This window comes from Cricetulus griseus (genome assembly GCF_003668045.3).
Source record: "Cricetulus griseus strain 17A/GY chromosome 1 unlocalized genomic scaffold, alternate assembly CriGri-PICRH-1.0 chr1_1, whole genome shotgun sequence".
NCBI classification, from domain to species: Eukaryota; Metazoa; Chordata; class Mammalia; order Rodentia; family Cricetidae; genus Cricetulus; species Cricetulus griseus.
In genome coordinates, this window is record NW_023276807.1 from 190,732,768 (window position 1) to 190,749,451 (window position 16,684).

At 42.6% G+C, this 16,684-nt stretch overlaps 1 protein-coding gene across 1 annotated transcript in view; it reads left to right on the top strand.

The window, feature by feature from the left end:
- Cacna2d3 (calcium voltage-gated channel auxiliary subunit alpha2delta 3) overlaps positions 1 to 16,684 on the top strand; it is an 804,511-nt gene that overhangs the window by 714,404 nt on the left and 73,423 nt on the right. Inside the window, exons 28-29 of the mRNA XM_027389601.2 lie at positions 8,433 to 8,494; positions 9,635 to 9,679. Of these exons, the coding sequence (XP_027245402.1) occupies positions 8,433 to 8,494; positions 9,635 to 9,679 (107 nt within the window). The remainder of the gene's footprint in view (positions 1 to 8,432; positions 8,495 to 9,634; positions 9,680 to 16,684) is intronic.

The following is a 16,684-nucleotide window of genomic DNA, read 5'->3' on the forward strand; positions in this document are numbered from 1 at the left end:
TATATATATATCTTTCTGGATAAGAATTTCATTTTGTGGAACAACTATTTACATTGTGGGAGTCATATTGATAGAGATGTCCTTGACTCCCAATCACTTAGTTAGGCTGAAAATGCAAACAATCTTGGCCCTCTCAGGGCTAAGATTGCCACAGGGACCACTGCAGGTCCCCTGGGGTTATGCCATGTGGTCCTCAAATAGGTTCTGGTTACCAGATTTAGCAAGTCAAAAATATTTTTATCTGGTAATTCTGTGCATTGTTCACAGTGCAATTTCTTTTCTAGTAAGTCTAGACTTGCAGATTCTGCTACAGCATCAGTAACTTGGAGCATCTACATAGCATCCTCACAAGTTACTGAGCAGAGATCTAGGACTTCTTTCCACCCACTGGGCATGGGCCTGACCCCAAGTCACCACAGTTCTCACACATCACTAAAGGGAGCTAGAGCTTGGCAGCTTTGCAATGGACCCAGAAATTCCCCCAGGGAACCAAGTGTCTAGTCAACTCCCCTTTCCTTCTACATGTCTTGTAACATGAGCTTTACAATTGGAGGACAGAGCCATCACCCCCAGCCTTGTGGGCTGCCCATGAGAATATTTTTACTGTTGCTTTGTATTAAACACAGTAACAAACACTCAGCTCAGAGGTGTTTGGCAAATATATATGGCCTTTCTATTATGGGTTTTGAAAAGTTTAGAAATTTGACCCCTGATTTTGTTATAATGTCTTTAGTGAACATTATTAGGTGGCGACCTAATAAGAATTATTGACTAGGGACCTATAATATGGAGCTTATAATTTTCTTAATAGGCATTGATTTGTGTAGTCCTGATTAAAATACAGTGAAACCTGAGGCTTAAGTGTTTTATTCCGAAAGGGTGAAGGGATGCAAATCAACTCTTAATGTATTGCCTTGAAATCTTTATTGAAATCATATTATTTGAAGAGTTTTGTGAGCATAAAATGATCTGACAAAAACCATTCAATGCCAGGTCCAACAGCCTTGGAAAGCTGAGGGAATATAGGTTTCTTCAAATGCAGTCTGGAAAATGCTTCCAGATTACCTCAGGAGTAAAGAAAAAATTATTATTCCATTCCACAAGTCCTGCTAATTCTTTTCAACATTGATTCAGTCAAGTAATTAGAGCCCAAATGGAGGAAACATGTATAATTGTCATTTATTAGACTTTACTAAAGGTGGCTATTCCCAAGAAACTCTGACCGGAATGAAAAGTGGTCAGAAAAGAGATGTGTGAGCCAAGACACCTGGCCTTCCTCCATATGTCCCCAGAAGCCAGGCTCAGACAGTAGGTTGAGAAAGTTCTAGATTAAAAGAGACTTCTACAGCTATGACTCTCCAAAGAACATCCTCCAGCATCGTCTTGTCAATCGAAAGATAACATGAGCCCCATTTCTCCTCCCTCCCTTTCAGCACAGACATCCATCACGTAGCTCCTTGTTATTTAAAAGCATTACTGTATAGTATGAGAAAGTTTACCTCCCACGTACCACAGGGAATACTTCCGAAGTGAACTATGCATTTGGTGAGGGAGCATTTGGTTCAAAGTACCTCCTCTCCTTTTATCCTCCTGTTTCTTCATTTGGTATCAACTAAAATATGTGGAGTGTCTGCTGCTACGAGATTTCTCGCCTTGTTTCTGAAATAATGCCTTGCTTTAGAGCCGAGTTCCCAGACTTCGCCAAGATTACTATGAAAACATACATACTGCTTCTATCTGTATTTTTCTAAAGATTGTTACTACTTGGTCTCCCTCAGTTACAGTGTTTTAAGAAAGCTTTTGGGTTTGTCAACCTGACACCCAGAGGGACAGTAGAGCAGCTGCCCCACCCCCACCCCAACTTTGCAAGGATACTCTGTTCTCAGTTTCACCCAAATTAGTCCCAGGATTTCAGTTGTCTTTTTCTGCCCGGCATTCCATCATGTGATTCATTAAAGTCTTCACATGAAATACTTTGCAGATGAGCTATGTCATAATTCACATTACGGTTTTCAGTTGTGATTCCTGTGGGAAGTCCTTTCTCCGGACATCCTCAGACCTCTGGAATGGACTTGCACTGATTCAGCAAAGGTCAGAGTTCTCTCCTCCAACACTCCAGTGCCACTGGTGGCCTTATTCTAAAGCCTGGGCTAATCATGAAATATTCTAAAGAAGTGACATTCCCATTCCTTTTTAGTTCTACTTTCAATTAACTGTTTTGAAAACCAGCAGAAGAAAACATTTAAACAAATGTGGCTTGGCTAGCAACTATTATGGTGGACTGTTAATTAAGGCAAGTTGGAACCCTGGTATGCCTGGCTTTTATTTTTTTCCTATCACATCAAGCAATCTTTGCTATTGTGTACAAGGTGAGAACAATTAAGGGATGCTGTCAAAGTGTGAGCTGGAACTATATAGGAGTTTTTAACCCACTATCCATACTAGTCATTACTTTGCTTGAGAAGTCTGATCAGCAGGGGACTGTTTTTTGTTTGTTTGTTTGTTTGTTTGTTTGTTTGTTTTAGAGAAAACTTGGATGGGCATTTGGTTCCAAAAAGCAAAGTTCTACTCTCAAAAGAGGAGAGGTGTGGCAAACCCTCACCTGTTGCATTTATTATTTTACTACACTTTTGTTTTCTATAACAAAAAGACAACTTCCTAGGTATAGGCCTCTACCCATGGATTGAAATATGTTAGGATTTTTCCATCTGTAACTAGGTGAGCACAGGGAAGCTGCAGGATATGACTCCACTTGTGAGCCAGAAAGAAATGATCATTGTCCCCAATTGTCAGCAAGTCCCAAGTCTTTAAAACTCTCCATGGCTGAATATATGGGCAGTGAACACACAGAGCTGATGGTGGCCATGGCAATGATAATAATCCTTTTCAAACCTGTGCCCTGACCCATCTGGCCTTGTACTGACTATGCACCATCCCAGAGCAGCAGCTGACACTGTCTGCATGGTGGAACGTTCCCCTCAATAATCCTGGAGATCCTGCTTGGCATGATTTTGTAGTATTTGTGCCCCGGTGTTACACTCTATACAACATTTCAGTTTACAGACTGTTTGTATTTACCATATATTGGTTTTCTACTTAGTCTCAACATATTGTCATCAGAGGTGCATTGGTCCTGAAATAGAAGAGAATCAAAAGCCTGGAGACACTAATGTAACTGATACTGTGGGCCCATGAGAGTATTCTAACACACTTCATGTTCTATAGTCTTATCCTTGCCCCACATATTTTTTCCAGAAATGAGGCAGTGAGACTCTATTATAGAGAAAAGAAGTAAAATAATGTCCTCAAGGCTCACAGCAGTAGTCTTAGAAACAGGGCTCACAAAGTTCCCTAACAACGCACTTTGGTTATAATCCACTGCCAGTGCTGGGACTGCTTCTCTGTTTCCTGGATGAGCTTTCCAAGTGCATTTGAACATATTCTATGGCTGGAGGGACAGGGCATGTTTGGAAACAAGGGTGTTTGTTGGAGCTTTCATGCCAGGCCTGGTGAATGCTATTTTATAAACCGGATTTGTGCTCCTAAGGGTAGATTGCAAGTTGAGGCCAAGCCTGCAGAAAATGATTTCTAAATGAATACAATATGAAAATGTTATTTTATTTCTAATTTTACATGTGACATTGTTACTTGGTGAGTTTCAGATTACCCTTGAATGCGTGTCTATTAACGTGATATGAGATGCAGGCATGATTTCATCTTGAGTGCATTTGAATATAATAGCACTGGAAATGTAATTTGTATTCTCAAATTTTATAAAGCAAAATAAATCAATCTTGGGGGTGGTAGCCACATTGAGCATATTGCATTAATTTCTTTGGGGGTTTTCTCAAGATAATTAACAACTTCCCTTTGCAGAACCAAGACCTATCTCATCTGCACTCTCTGAGCTTTCCATGCATATGCCATCCTCATTTCTTTCACCTCTAGAAAGTGCTAAGACCTTCATAGAACTTTACCTCCAATCCCCCTTGTGCTTGTTAGTTACTGTCCAATAAAACTTTTTTTTCTAGGACTTAGTATAGTCCACACGGCAGCTTTTGCGTTCACAAATCTATTAAGGTTTTAAAATATGATTTATGCAACTGAGGAACCCAGTGATGAACTGTATTCACTTTTAATTTAAATAGCCACATCATCAATGACCATTAATTTTGATAGCACAGAATCAGAACACCAGAGGTAGCTGCCTGCACCAATATTCGAATGCATGAACCATGGGCATTCTGATAGCCCAGTAGTCATGAATGATGGCCTGTGATGGCCTCTGTCAGTTCAGGGTTGGTTCTCTTCAGTGACTGGACAGCCCTCCATGGCTTCTAGCCCTTGCCTATTGTATCTTGCATCCTTATGGCAACATACCTCCTACCTAGCTAGCACTTACTGAGCTTCTGATAGATACAGAAACAAGAAATACATGATGAAATTGGGTAAAGGAGGAAGAAAGTTCCAAGGTTTGGAAAAGAGAAAAGTCTAGAAGGAAGATGTTCACAGGTCTGAGTTGTGTTGTGTTGAGCTAGTCTGTACCCGAGCTTTCTTATCACAATGATGAGAGTTGCAAGAGCCATCGCCTGTGTAGTTCAAATCCAAAGAGATGCTTGAGCCTGAGATATCGGAGCATTTCATGAGAATGGGCTTGGAGGTCTTCGGGATGACCGTGCTCTTAACAAGTTTGATGCTTTGCTGAATTCTGAAGACTACCCGTGTATTTCCAGGTCATCTCTGGGGGCACATTGGGAAGGATGCTGTGGAATACTGTTTGGGGGTATGTTCTGTGCTGTATGCAAAAGCATCCTGTGTCCTCATGGCGAAGGTTGTGAGCAAGGAGCCCTGGGACATTCTGATCAAATGGAAGTGAGAAGTACCACAGACTCCAGGAAAATATGTTCAGGATTTTCTGGACTGTCTAAAAAATTTCAAACCCATGGAATGGTGTTTTTATTTTCTGCGCTGTCTCTTTGGGATTTGAATTTCACTAAAGCATTTTCTGCCCTTGTTTTCCTTATTAAATTAGCAAGACTGACTTGAAGCAGAATACACTGTTGGGGCTTGAAATGTTGTTGAAAGAACCAAACAGATGGGCATGAGAAATACTTCAGGTTCCATTTAGGTTATGGAGGATGGTGTAAGGAGTGGGCTTGCTGAGGTAAAAATGCTTTCTCTGATAAAAGTTAAAAAGAAAAAACATGTGGACCAAAACAAAGGAAACCAAGAGATGCTTGGCCTCATGTTCTACCCTTATTTTTTATTGTTTGGTTTGTACTTTAAATCATTCCCATGCTTAAGAAATAGAAGCCCTGTGTACCACTGGCCAAAGTTTGTGCACTACCCTGTCACCCACTGTTTGGGCCCTTTGCCTGGCATTTGTTCTGCAAGCTTTTGAGCAAGGGTTCAAAACTACAAATCTGGACCTGCTGCTTCTGTAAATATCTTTAGTAGTACCTATAGCAAATGTCAGCAGTGGTTTTGCTGTAAAGGGACAGGATAGTAAATGCTTAGGATTTGTGGGCCATTCTGTCTCTGTTGTAATTCCTCGGCTTTGGCATTATAGGCCCAGACAGTATGTAAACAAATGACTGTTCCAATAAAACTTTATTTACAAAACAGGGCTAGATTTGGCTCTGAGCTAATCCCTAGCCTATGGGAAAGTCTTCATATGCCTTAGACTAAGTCTTAAGACCTTTTATCATTTGACCCCACCTTGCATACCCAGGTCTCTGAGCCCATTTTTCTCAATCTTCAAAGTCCTGTGGTCTTAAAGGCTCCCTGCCTGTGCCCATGCTGTTTCCTCCATTTACATCCCTGTTTCCTCTTGATTGCTAGTTTGCCTTGAGTTAGATCTCCTTGCCACAACATGCACAGATCCCTTGGCTGACTTCACATCACAGAATTCTTTGGTTCTGCCTATAGTGTAGCCCTTACCATGGAGTTATATCTCAGCAGGATGCTGACAGTAACCCCATTTCAGTTAGCACCCAACTGAGAGCTTAGTACAGTAAAGGCCAAGCCAAAAAAAAAAAAAAAAAGTCATTAACTCGATCCACTAATGTGAATGTGAGTTTCTGAATCATAGAGAAGTATTCAAAAGTCTAGATGAAAACCCTGGAAGTCCAAATGTGAGATAAGCAGCCAGGGCTACGCTGCTGGAGTTGTCTGTCGTGGGGGGGCTGGGAGACAGCTGACAGGAACACAGCTAGGTGGAACTGCACAGATAGGTTACCTTCAGGATCCTAGGAGTCCTGGACAGTAGCTGCCTGTCCCAGAGGAGAGTGAGCCAGGGAAGCAGTGTCTTAGTTAGGGCATCAGGCTTAGGGCAAGGATGAAGCTTGTTGGAGGGAGATCAGAGAAAGTCGGCCTGCCTGTATGATTAATGGGGCAGAGGAACTGACTCATGAGGAAAGATTAAATTGCCTTGAGGAGATGGGGTACAGGACCAATAGAGGCAGATGATAGCAGACTCCAAGTATGTGGGATGAATAAACACCCTGGAGGGAACAGCTAGACTCATTAGGGAGGTGAATAAGGGGTCCAGCCAGAGGATGGGAGGATGCTCAAAAAGGGCACAGGAAACTGTTGGGGAAACACAAGAGGTGGCAGGTGGATAAGACAACTCTGAACTGTGTGAAGGAGAAACACTATGGGGAGCTTGCTGTGGGGTGATGATTTCAGAACTCTTGTATTCTCATCCTGCAGGGCCTTGCAGCTTGCCATGATCTTGGCCTTGGCCTAAAGAGATGGCATTAGCATTACTCAGTACCAGGGAGAGCATCTGGGGAACTATGAAGTAGAAGACAGAACTCTTCTTGACCCTCCTAGATATCAGTGGCCAGCTCTAACAGCAATTTTGAGGCCATCTTCTATGAAGTCAGGTGCTGTCCTCTCCTGCCTGACTTTGGGAAAATCATAAGTGCTTGTCTCAAGCCTTTCTGAGTAAAGGATACAGCCACTAGTTCTTGGTGCACCTAAGCAAATCCCAGCTGCCTGTTAGTATGCACCCTGTTTTAGCCTGGGAGGCACTTTGAAAGCCAGGTTTTATTTGAAATGCTACAAATGTCCTCCAGACTCCAAGATCAGTATCCTTCAGGCATTCTGTGATCTTTGCTTTGAGGCCAGGATGAAAAGCTCAACTGGCAATTTCATCAGGTGCCCAACACCATACACTGTAGGTCAATAGAGCCAAGGTATTAAAGACTCCAGAACAGATATCAGAACAGATAACAGAACAGAAGATACCCTGGCATCGGTGCTTTTCCTTAGAGCTCCTCGTGGTTTCCATTCTGTTGGGAAGCATGTATGAACAATGAACATTACTCAGGGACCTCATCTTTCTCTGTAATTCTGACTATACTATCACTTGTGAGATTTTCTTTTTTTAACTACTTGTGTTTTCTCTTGGTGCTGTTACTATTTAATTTGAAGTTACCATTGGTGTCGAAGGAAAGATAAATAGCACACAGACAATGTGTGCAGACAATAATGGCAAGCCCTGGAAAGGGCATGCACACCAGGCCAGCCAGTGTGCAGAACTGCACCAGGGTACATGCTACCTACACACACACACACACACACACACACACACACACACACACACACACACACACACACACGTCCCCACCAGTCCACTCCTGTAAAGTATTATTACCATCTGATGATATTTGGGCCCTGGCCATTTTGCTCTAGAGTTACTCTGACATTGTTTTCTGGGGTGAGGGGAGGATTGACAGGCCTGTTCATGTGCTAGTTGTGAGGTACCCCCAAATGCCACTGCCTAAAGTTTCTTTCCTCTCAGTAGCTGTCGCTACAGCCAGCCTTTACTATTGTGTTAGAAAGTTAGAAAGATTTCCACCGACACATAGAGCTGTATATTCTGTCCATTTCCTGGGGAAAGAAGTGCATTGGGATGTGGACACTAGGGGGCCAGTGAAGCCAAGTCACATCAGAATAAAGTGACTCCCTTGGAGATACCAACCTCATGATGGCTGCCTTTCAGATGCTGTATCTCCAAACAAACAACAAAAACACCATGCAGAATATATTGATTTCTGAAAGAACTAGCTGAGAAAGGAACTGAAGAGATATTTAGCTTCTCGATATTGTTATGACCAGTGTCAGCTTGTGCTGGTGCTACAAATAGATGTAATTTAGAGAAGCATACTGAAGTAACACCGCTTTAAAGAATATCCACACTGAGTTCAGTTTGTGACTGAGTTCTGAGTGCAGGGACCCTTGAGACTCCCTTACCTGCAAGAAGAACTAATAGGTAGAGCTGTAAAGCCATAGGTGTATGGTTCACTGTCAGTTCTCTTCTGGAATGCTCGCGTCAGATCTTGCCATGACGGATAATCGCCAATGACAATCTGAAACCATTGTGTAAGAGATCTCTGATGCTTTGCTTTATTTATAATCTGTCCCAGCTGTAGGTATTCAGATGAAACTTGAATTCTTCCAGAGGAAGTTCTGGACTGCCAGCAGACAGGTAAGTTCTAATGGGCATTTTGAAGCCTTAGCTGCTCTGTTGTTATCCAGGTGTCTCCATATGGGGAGCTGGGGCAAACAGTGCCAGATTTCTGATGGATGTTTGTAAAATGAATTGCCAGCTCCTCAGATTACCATTCATTTCACAGGAAAACTGGCTGTCAGCATGTTAGACACCACATGCTGGGCAAAGCAGGGGATTTGCTCCTAGGGACAGTTGGAATTATGAGATCAAGGGAGTGACTTACAAAAGGAGTTTCTCTCTTAATATTGGAACCCTTTGCTATTTCGGGAAGACTTTATTCTAATCACATTGTGATGTCCAGCCAGTTATTTGTTCTTCTCCTTATAGCATTGTATAAGGCCATCATATGACCTGCTTTGTCAAAGCATGCATCTGCCTTTCTGGCCAAAGGACTTCAAGGGGCTATTGCACCTTGGAAAATTCAGGGCATTCTTCCCCTTTGCTGTGCTCAATGAACTAAGACAATCCAGGGTTGTCCATCCAGTATTCAACAGAAATGGCAGCCACTAAGTTGCTTCCTTCTGCCCAGTTCTAAATGTTAGAAGTATATTTCTAACTATACTATATATAATATATAACTATATATGAAATTTATATAACTATAAAATGAAATCAGGTCACAAAAGGCAAATGAGCAATTCCACATTTAATGTGCACTCTTTGCAATATGGAATCAACCTAGAGACCCATCCAAGGATAGATGCATAAGGAGCTTATCTTTCTTAAATTATGATATGATAGGAAACTACAAACTAAGAACATAAACAAGAGTTTCCTTTTAAAGTCATTGAGAAATAGCTTTAAATTAAATAATGACATAATTATATCTTTTGTAACAAAAGATCTGAGATCTTTAAGCGATATCATCAGTGTTGAATGACAACATAAATTAAGACGGATGGAAAAGAGCCAGCCCTCCCTACATTGCGTCTTTTATACTGTGGTTCTGAATTCATACTGTCTCTAGAGAGCACAGCCAAGTCTCATCTCAAAATGTTCTCTTTGGATGAAACCTGGTACTTGCTTCACAGGCCATGGCCTCCATAGCTAAGCAGCAGCTGCAGCAAATACTAGAATGACCCAGTAACATGGTTCCCTGCTTCCTTCCCCCCACAGTGTGCCTCCCTGGATGGCAAATGCTCCATAAGCTGTGATGATGAGGTAAGGTGGCCTCCTGGTCATGTTTTCTGGCCAAAGGGAAGTGTTAGACAGTGCATTTTGACAGAAGGAATGCTGCTGTGACTAGAGCCAGGTCTGACACATCACTCTGGGTCAGCCTCCAGAGAGACAGAGAGAGACAGAGACAGAGACACAGAGAGAGCATGAGGGAGAGAGAGAAGACATTTGTTTTGCTCCCTATCCCCCACCCCCAATTACATAGTTTGGTTCTGAAAGCCAGCAAAATATGCTTTAGATATTCCCTGAACTGTGGTATTGGAATGTTGGTGTTTTATTTATAGGAAGTAATATACATTGCTCCCACTTCAATATCACATTAGACTTCTCTCTAATGTCACCCTTAGAATGCTAGGTGGAACTATTGACTGTATTTAAAGGTAAGAAAATCAAAGATGAAGCAGGCCAAGGTGGTGTTTAGCTATAATCCCAGAACCCATCCAAGAGGTGGTAGCAGGAGAGACATCCTAAATTCAAGGCCAGCATGGTCTGCAAAGAGACCTCCTGGCCATCCAGGACCATTTAGTGAGACCCTGGCAGAAAGAAAGGGCTGGGAAGAGGAATTAAAGGGAGTGGAAGAAAGAAAAGAAAATGAAAAGAAAACCAAAGATGAGATAAATGAGTGGTTTGGTTCATTTCATGTAATTAGCAAGTAGCAAATCTGGAATTAAAAGCTCTGAAACTCACAGTTTTTCATTCAAACATTTCTATTTCTACCTAAGATTCTTCTGCCTTTTCTCCTTTCCCCTCTCTCCTTTGGAGGGAGGAATTTGAATCACTTGGGTCAGCAATGGAAGAAGCTAATGTGTCATTGTCATAAGCCTGCCCAATGGATCCAATCACGGTGGCCTTTCTACTTCTCCTTAGGTTGTCTCTCCCTTTCTCTGCTTTAGCTAAACATCAGTCAATCCACAACTAAACTTTATAATCAGATATTTACAGTCCTTCTGGTCACCACAGGGATTTCAGGAACATTTACCAAACATAATTTCAACCCAGAAATCATAGGTTAGGAGTAGAGGTTTTAAAAGTAGGCAAATGTATAACAATACATACATATAAAAGGGAGTCCAGGACAGAGTTAGAACAAAAAAGAGTTTGATTCCTAGTGGCCTAGCTGCCAACTTAAAAGAGAAATTGTTATCATAACACTATCATTGTATGAATCGCCATATCACCATATCTGCAGAACAAAAGCCAGTCTGTTGTGTTTTCAGCAGAAGCCCGACTTTGTCTGATCATCAGATCAAACATCATTTTCCTTGAGGAATGATCAACACCCTTTTCAGTAAGCTTGGGGATAACTTTCATAGGGTAGTCACAGGGGACAAGAGGACTCAGCTTTCCCTTCTGCCTTTAAGACACATTGGCATGCTAGTACAAGCTGTTGGGTTGAACTCTATCCCCTTGTGTTTCTCTGAAGAGCTCAGTGGGTATTATTGCAAATCCAAGCTACAGTAAGAGAAAGAATGATTGTTGGCTAGCCAGGTGGAAGGATGGGTGCTAGTTTGGGAACTTGGTCAGATGAATGGGTGGTTGACTACACATGTGCAGAATTGTTTAAATCATTTTTAAGAGAGGTGGTATTTTTCTTCACAACTCATACCACCTAGGTATATTCCCCACATAAAGACAAGTGAAGACAGATCTCCACCTGGGCTTGGAAAACCCATTGTGTTGGTTGTTCCCTGACTAGTAGTGTGGGTGGTGTAGCATGGTACTTAAAGGCACAAGCCATGGAGTTAGATAGTTGGAATTCCAACTATGACTCTGAAAGTAGCAATGTGACCTTGGGCAATTTTCCAAACCTTTCTTTGCTCAGCTTCTTCAACCACACAGTGGGCATAGAAATATCCAGAGCTGCATTGAAGAATGCATGGGGAAAAGGAAAGACTCTGTCATGTCTCCTAGAAAAGGCACACACTCACTACTACTAGCCCTAAACCAAACATGCACCAAACTGTTCTTCACATAGAGTGGTGACTCACCTGGGCCTGAAGTCCCAGGAGGCAATGGTGTGCACACTAAGGCACAATAAACACAGGCCACATTGCCCTCATTAGTACTATGGTCATTTTCTTGTGCCCATGAGAGATACCCATGTCCTAAAGTGTCACATACTTTGAAAAGTAAGCCTTGAATTAATCACCGATTTTTTTTTTTTTTTGTAAATTAGATCTGATGCTCATGCCCCAGTTTGCACTTGAAATTTTCATTCATTTTGCTTTTAACTATTAAGTCTTGGCTCTAGGCAACCAATTGACATTGCTTTAAATGAGAAAGCTAGCCCCAACTTTCCATGTTTTCAGCAGACACCTCTTTTCATGACATTTAATAAGGCCAATGGGGCTGTCTCCTGTCCCTTTTTCTTCCACAGCTGACCTCAAATCATCAAATACCCCATTAAAATTAACTCCAAGCCTCATTTTGAATGCATGATTCTGTCTGCGTCACCACACTGAGAATGGTCCACTTTCTTAGACTGCTCAGACACACATTGGCTGAAGGACCCTGTAATATCTTTGTCTCCCCATCAGCATACTCTGGGACACAGTAAGTGTGTGCTGTCAGGATGACTGGGTATGTGCACAGACATACTTCTACCTTGGAGGAGGGCATCTTTAGGTTGCCCTGAAGTACTGGAAGCATGTGTTTGGCAGGACCCAGTCATGGGAATGAGGAAGAGTTATAAGGAGTTCTATTCCACCCATGACTGATGTCCACTTCAGAGCCTTGGAAAGAACTCTTCAGGCACTCATATATTACTTCATGAGATGTTGAGTGGGTCCTTCTTGGGAGTACGCACCTGGCTGACCTCAAAAGGCAGAATAGGAAGCATTTCTCCATAGTACTCACTGGATAGCGGGAGAGATACACATATGATTTTTACCACTCAGGATATATGCTATCAAGAAGCTTAAACACATACTGGTCAGAGAAAGCATTCAATTCAACAGAGTATGGAGAAAGAAAGGACAATTAGAAATGATTCCTAATACATGAAATGGGACATAAGGGCAGACAACACTCCTGCAAGGACACCAAGGGAAGGTAACAAAGAAGACATGATTGGCATTGAGGACAGAAAGGCCATGCTCACCTCCCATTTCTGTATGACCCAGCGGTACAGCCACTTTTTGCCCACTCACCTGCTCATCATCTCCATCATTATGGACAATACCATTATTTTGTAAAGACAGAGAAAGGCTAATGACTGTCCTGTGAGAGGTCAATATCTTCATGATAAATATAACTCTAGGCTCCTTCCAAAGACACAGAGATTGACGTGGGCTATGAATCACTAAGACTTTTTGAGTCTTGCTAGGAATTTCTTACGGCATATGAAAGATACTGTGTATGGTGACAGAGCCAAACAGGGCTACATCCAAGCAACTAGATACCTCCATATCTGGAAACTGAGGCTGCTGAGTCCAGAGAATTGTTTAATAGCTAGCGTGAGAAGGGACATAGATGAATCCTATCAGACATGATATTTCAGAGTTACCTCTTTTGCAAGCAATGATTTTTTTAAAAGATGTTTTTCTCCCTCTATGTCTCTGTCTCTCTGTATGTGTGTGCATGTGTGTGCATGTACATGTAAACTGAAGGCTCCAGTCTATGTTAGAATTTGTCTTGCCTTGGTCTTCTACTTTATTCACTGAGGCATGGTCTCTCAACCAAACTTAGGGCTCACTGACATGGGGAGCCTCCCAAGCCAGCTAGCTCTGTGGATCCCCACCCCCCTCCCAATTGCCTTTGCCTTCTGAGGCTGGAATTATATAAGCTTAAATGCCTACCCAGCGTTTACTTGGGTTCTAGGGAATCTGAACTCCCCTTCCTCATGCATGTAAAGCAAGCACTTTAACCACTGTGCCTTTTCCACAGCCCAAAATTTGGTATCTTGATTTGATAGTTGGTCTATAATGAGAAGACACAGCAAATGATGGGGAAGGCAAGGGCAGTTTGTTTCACAGTGACACACTAGGGATATGGTTGGGAGACCTAGAGGAAAAGGTACTGAGGAGTGATGTTTCTGTGTGCCACAGACTCAGGAATCCAGGCCTCACCTAAGATACAAGATCCCTCTCATTCTCTCTCTCTCTCTCTCTCTCTCTCTCTCTCTCTCTCTCTCTCTCTGTCTCTGTCTATGTCTGTCTATCTCTCTATCTCTGTCTCTGATTCTCTGTCTCTGTCTGTCTGTCTGTCTGTCTGTCTCTCTCTCTCTCTCTCTCTCTCTCTCTCTCTCACACACACACACACACACACACACCAAAATTGCAGTGCTGCACACAGTGCTGAGCTCTTAAGTGAATTCCACCAGTCAAAACAAACAGAAGGCATCTCCCAAAACAAACAGTGGGGAGCCCAGCCCCCACCCTGGGACCTCCTGTTAGGAACTATGCCATGCTTCTCTTTCTGAGAAACTGCTGCACTGTCACATGTGGCTACTCAGAAAAGGACACATGGTGGGTAACCAGTCTTCACTGATGGGTGGATAGTACACATTGTTAAAGGTCTTGCTTGCCACCAGCCAAGGTGCTCAGCCTTCATTCACATGGGCATCCCATCCCACAGGGCCATACTGATAGCAACAATCAGAGCCTCTGATTCCAAATTTCCTATCTCAGCCCCACTCTTGATTGTGCCTTCCAGTGAGAAGGCACTATGCCTTCTCATTCCCCATTGTCCTTTCCTTCCAGCCTACAGCTTCTGAGTTCCCACACCAGGATTTTGGTGTGAAAGCTGTGTGTGTTTGATTTAGTCAACTTGAATCAAATGCTCTGAGCAATGCAGAATTAGCAAATAATTCTAGAAAGATTAAAATAAACCAACAGAACCTTCTTTCTGCCTTTTTCCTATCTCCATGTTTTAAGGCCAACCTCATCCTGCAATGTCCAAATATGGCTGGGGAGTACATACTACCCTGTGTTACAGCTTGAAGCTCTTGGTATCCCCAAACCTTCATCCTGTTAGTAGACCCTTAGGGACATGGTGACTTGCAGACATCTTCCAAGATACCAGGGTTCTTTTAGGGGGAGTGACATGAAGAGGTTAAGCTAGAGAAATACTCCTAGTTCTTTTCACTGGAAAGGCAATTAAATCATATTTATCAGAGGTGGCAAAAATGGAAGGTTTCATCCCAGCTGTTCCCCACACCTAGTACTGGACACTCTCATTCTGAGTGTAGTCTTCAGGCTACTGCACCCCTTGGCTGTAATTGATCATTGGTTGTTTGGAAAGCTTGTCTGGGGAGTCCTATGGTCACTAAAATTGCCTTTCAGTATTTATAGGTAGACAGCATAGATATCAGTGCCTGACCTCAAAAGGTAATGACACCTGCTGGATCCAGTGGCCTGGCTCTCTATCAATGAGCGACACCACTGCGTGACTCAGCACTCACTTTTGCTCTGATCTATGACTTCCTTGGTAATTTGTCAGCCCTACTGTTAGCAAGACTTGCTTCTAGCCTAATGAGGTGACCAAGTCTTTTTGTATCCAGCAGAACCTTGAAATTCAAACTTGACCATAGACAACTCCAACAAGATATGTCCTATGCTGCCAGCTCCTACCCTGGTGTCCTCACAGAACAGGGAAATTGTTCACCTAAATATGGTAACAGGATATATGGTCTGAGGAGGAAACATTCTCAGTACAGAGGAAACAGATGTGGCCAGCAGTGCATGCCAACTGGAGTATAGTATGTGATGCTTTTTTGGAGACTTAGCAGCTGGGACCTCCTCCTTCTTTCTGTTCCTATCTGATAGGGTGTAGATTACATCTGACCATGATCAGGGGATCAATTAATGCTTTCGTAGATTCTAGTCTGTCTTTGGCTTTTGTGCTTTCCTCCATAACTCATTCCTCAGCCAGTGTGGTAGGTTCACACAGAAAACCCTATTAGCTATATCTGACTACTCTCATATATTAGCTTAAGATTTGCTGGACTTATGGATCTTGGCAACCTGTCATTGGGGTCATTCCCACCTGACCCAAGTACCAGTCACTTTTGGAGTTTTGCTTGTTTTCAACTGTAACACTCCAAGCACTTGGTGTGGAGATGGTCTGTCTGGGTCTTCTGCTTTTGTTAATGTCTTTAAGTTAATTGCTCTGTGGTCACTCTGGCAGACCAAATTTGCCTTAGCTATCTATGGGATAAGTGTTTTCATCTTCAAAGAAAGCTTTCCATGAGCAAGCAGGACCTGAGACTCTAACTATGTCTTTCAGAAGGGGGAGTAGCCAGCCAGTAGTAGGAATCAAAGGTCTGAGGTCAAGGAGCACTGGGTTCAGATCCCACAAGCTTATTTGTGTGACCTTAGCCTCAGTTTTCTTCTCTGTCTAAGGAGACCTTTCTTTCCTGGCCATCCTGGCCATCTGAATGAAGATGGCCATCTGAATGACTATCTTATATGAGGAGAGTTTGCCTTTCTTCTTCCTATTCTTCCTCTTCTCCCACCACTTCCTCTATTTTCCTCCTCCTCCTTGTCTTCACAACCATATTTTAAGAAAAAAAAAATCTTCCTATGACAGTTGTACTGTCTTCACCAAGGCTTGCCATTCCTCTCTTTGTGACTTGTTTGTTTTTGTAAAATAAAAATTTTAAAGTGGAGAGAGCTGGGGAAATGACTCCATGGGTAAGAAAACTCAATGTGCAAGTATGAAGATCTGAGTTCAAATCCCAACACGCATATCAGAAGTCAAGCTGGGAGTCATGGTGGAGACAGGCTGGACCTTCCTAGCCCATCAGCCTAGACAGCATAGTGAGCTTCTGGTTTGGTGAGAGACCTGTCTCAAGGCAATAAGGCAGAAAATAGTACTGTCCTCTGGCCTCAGTGTGCATGTACGCATGTCCCATACAAACATACCTCACACCACATCCACTAAATTAAGAAGCAGCTTTCACCTCAGATAGAGAAGAACCCTCACTCTGTTCTTTCCACCCCAGAAGAGTACGGGGCCTTGGGAGGAACATGTCACATGCCTGAGATGCTA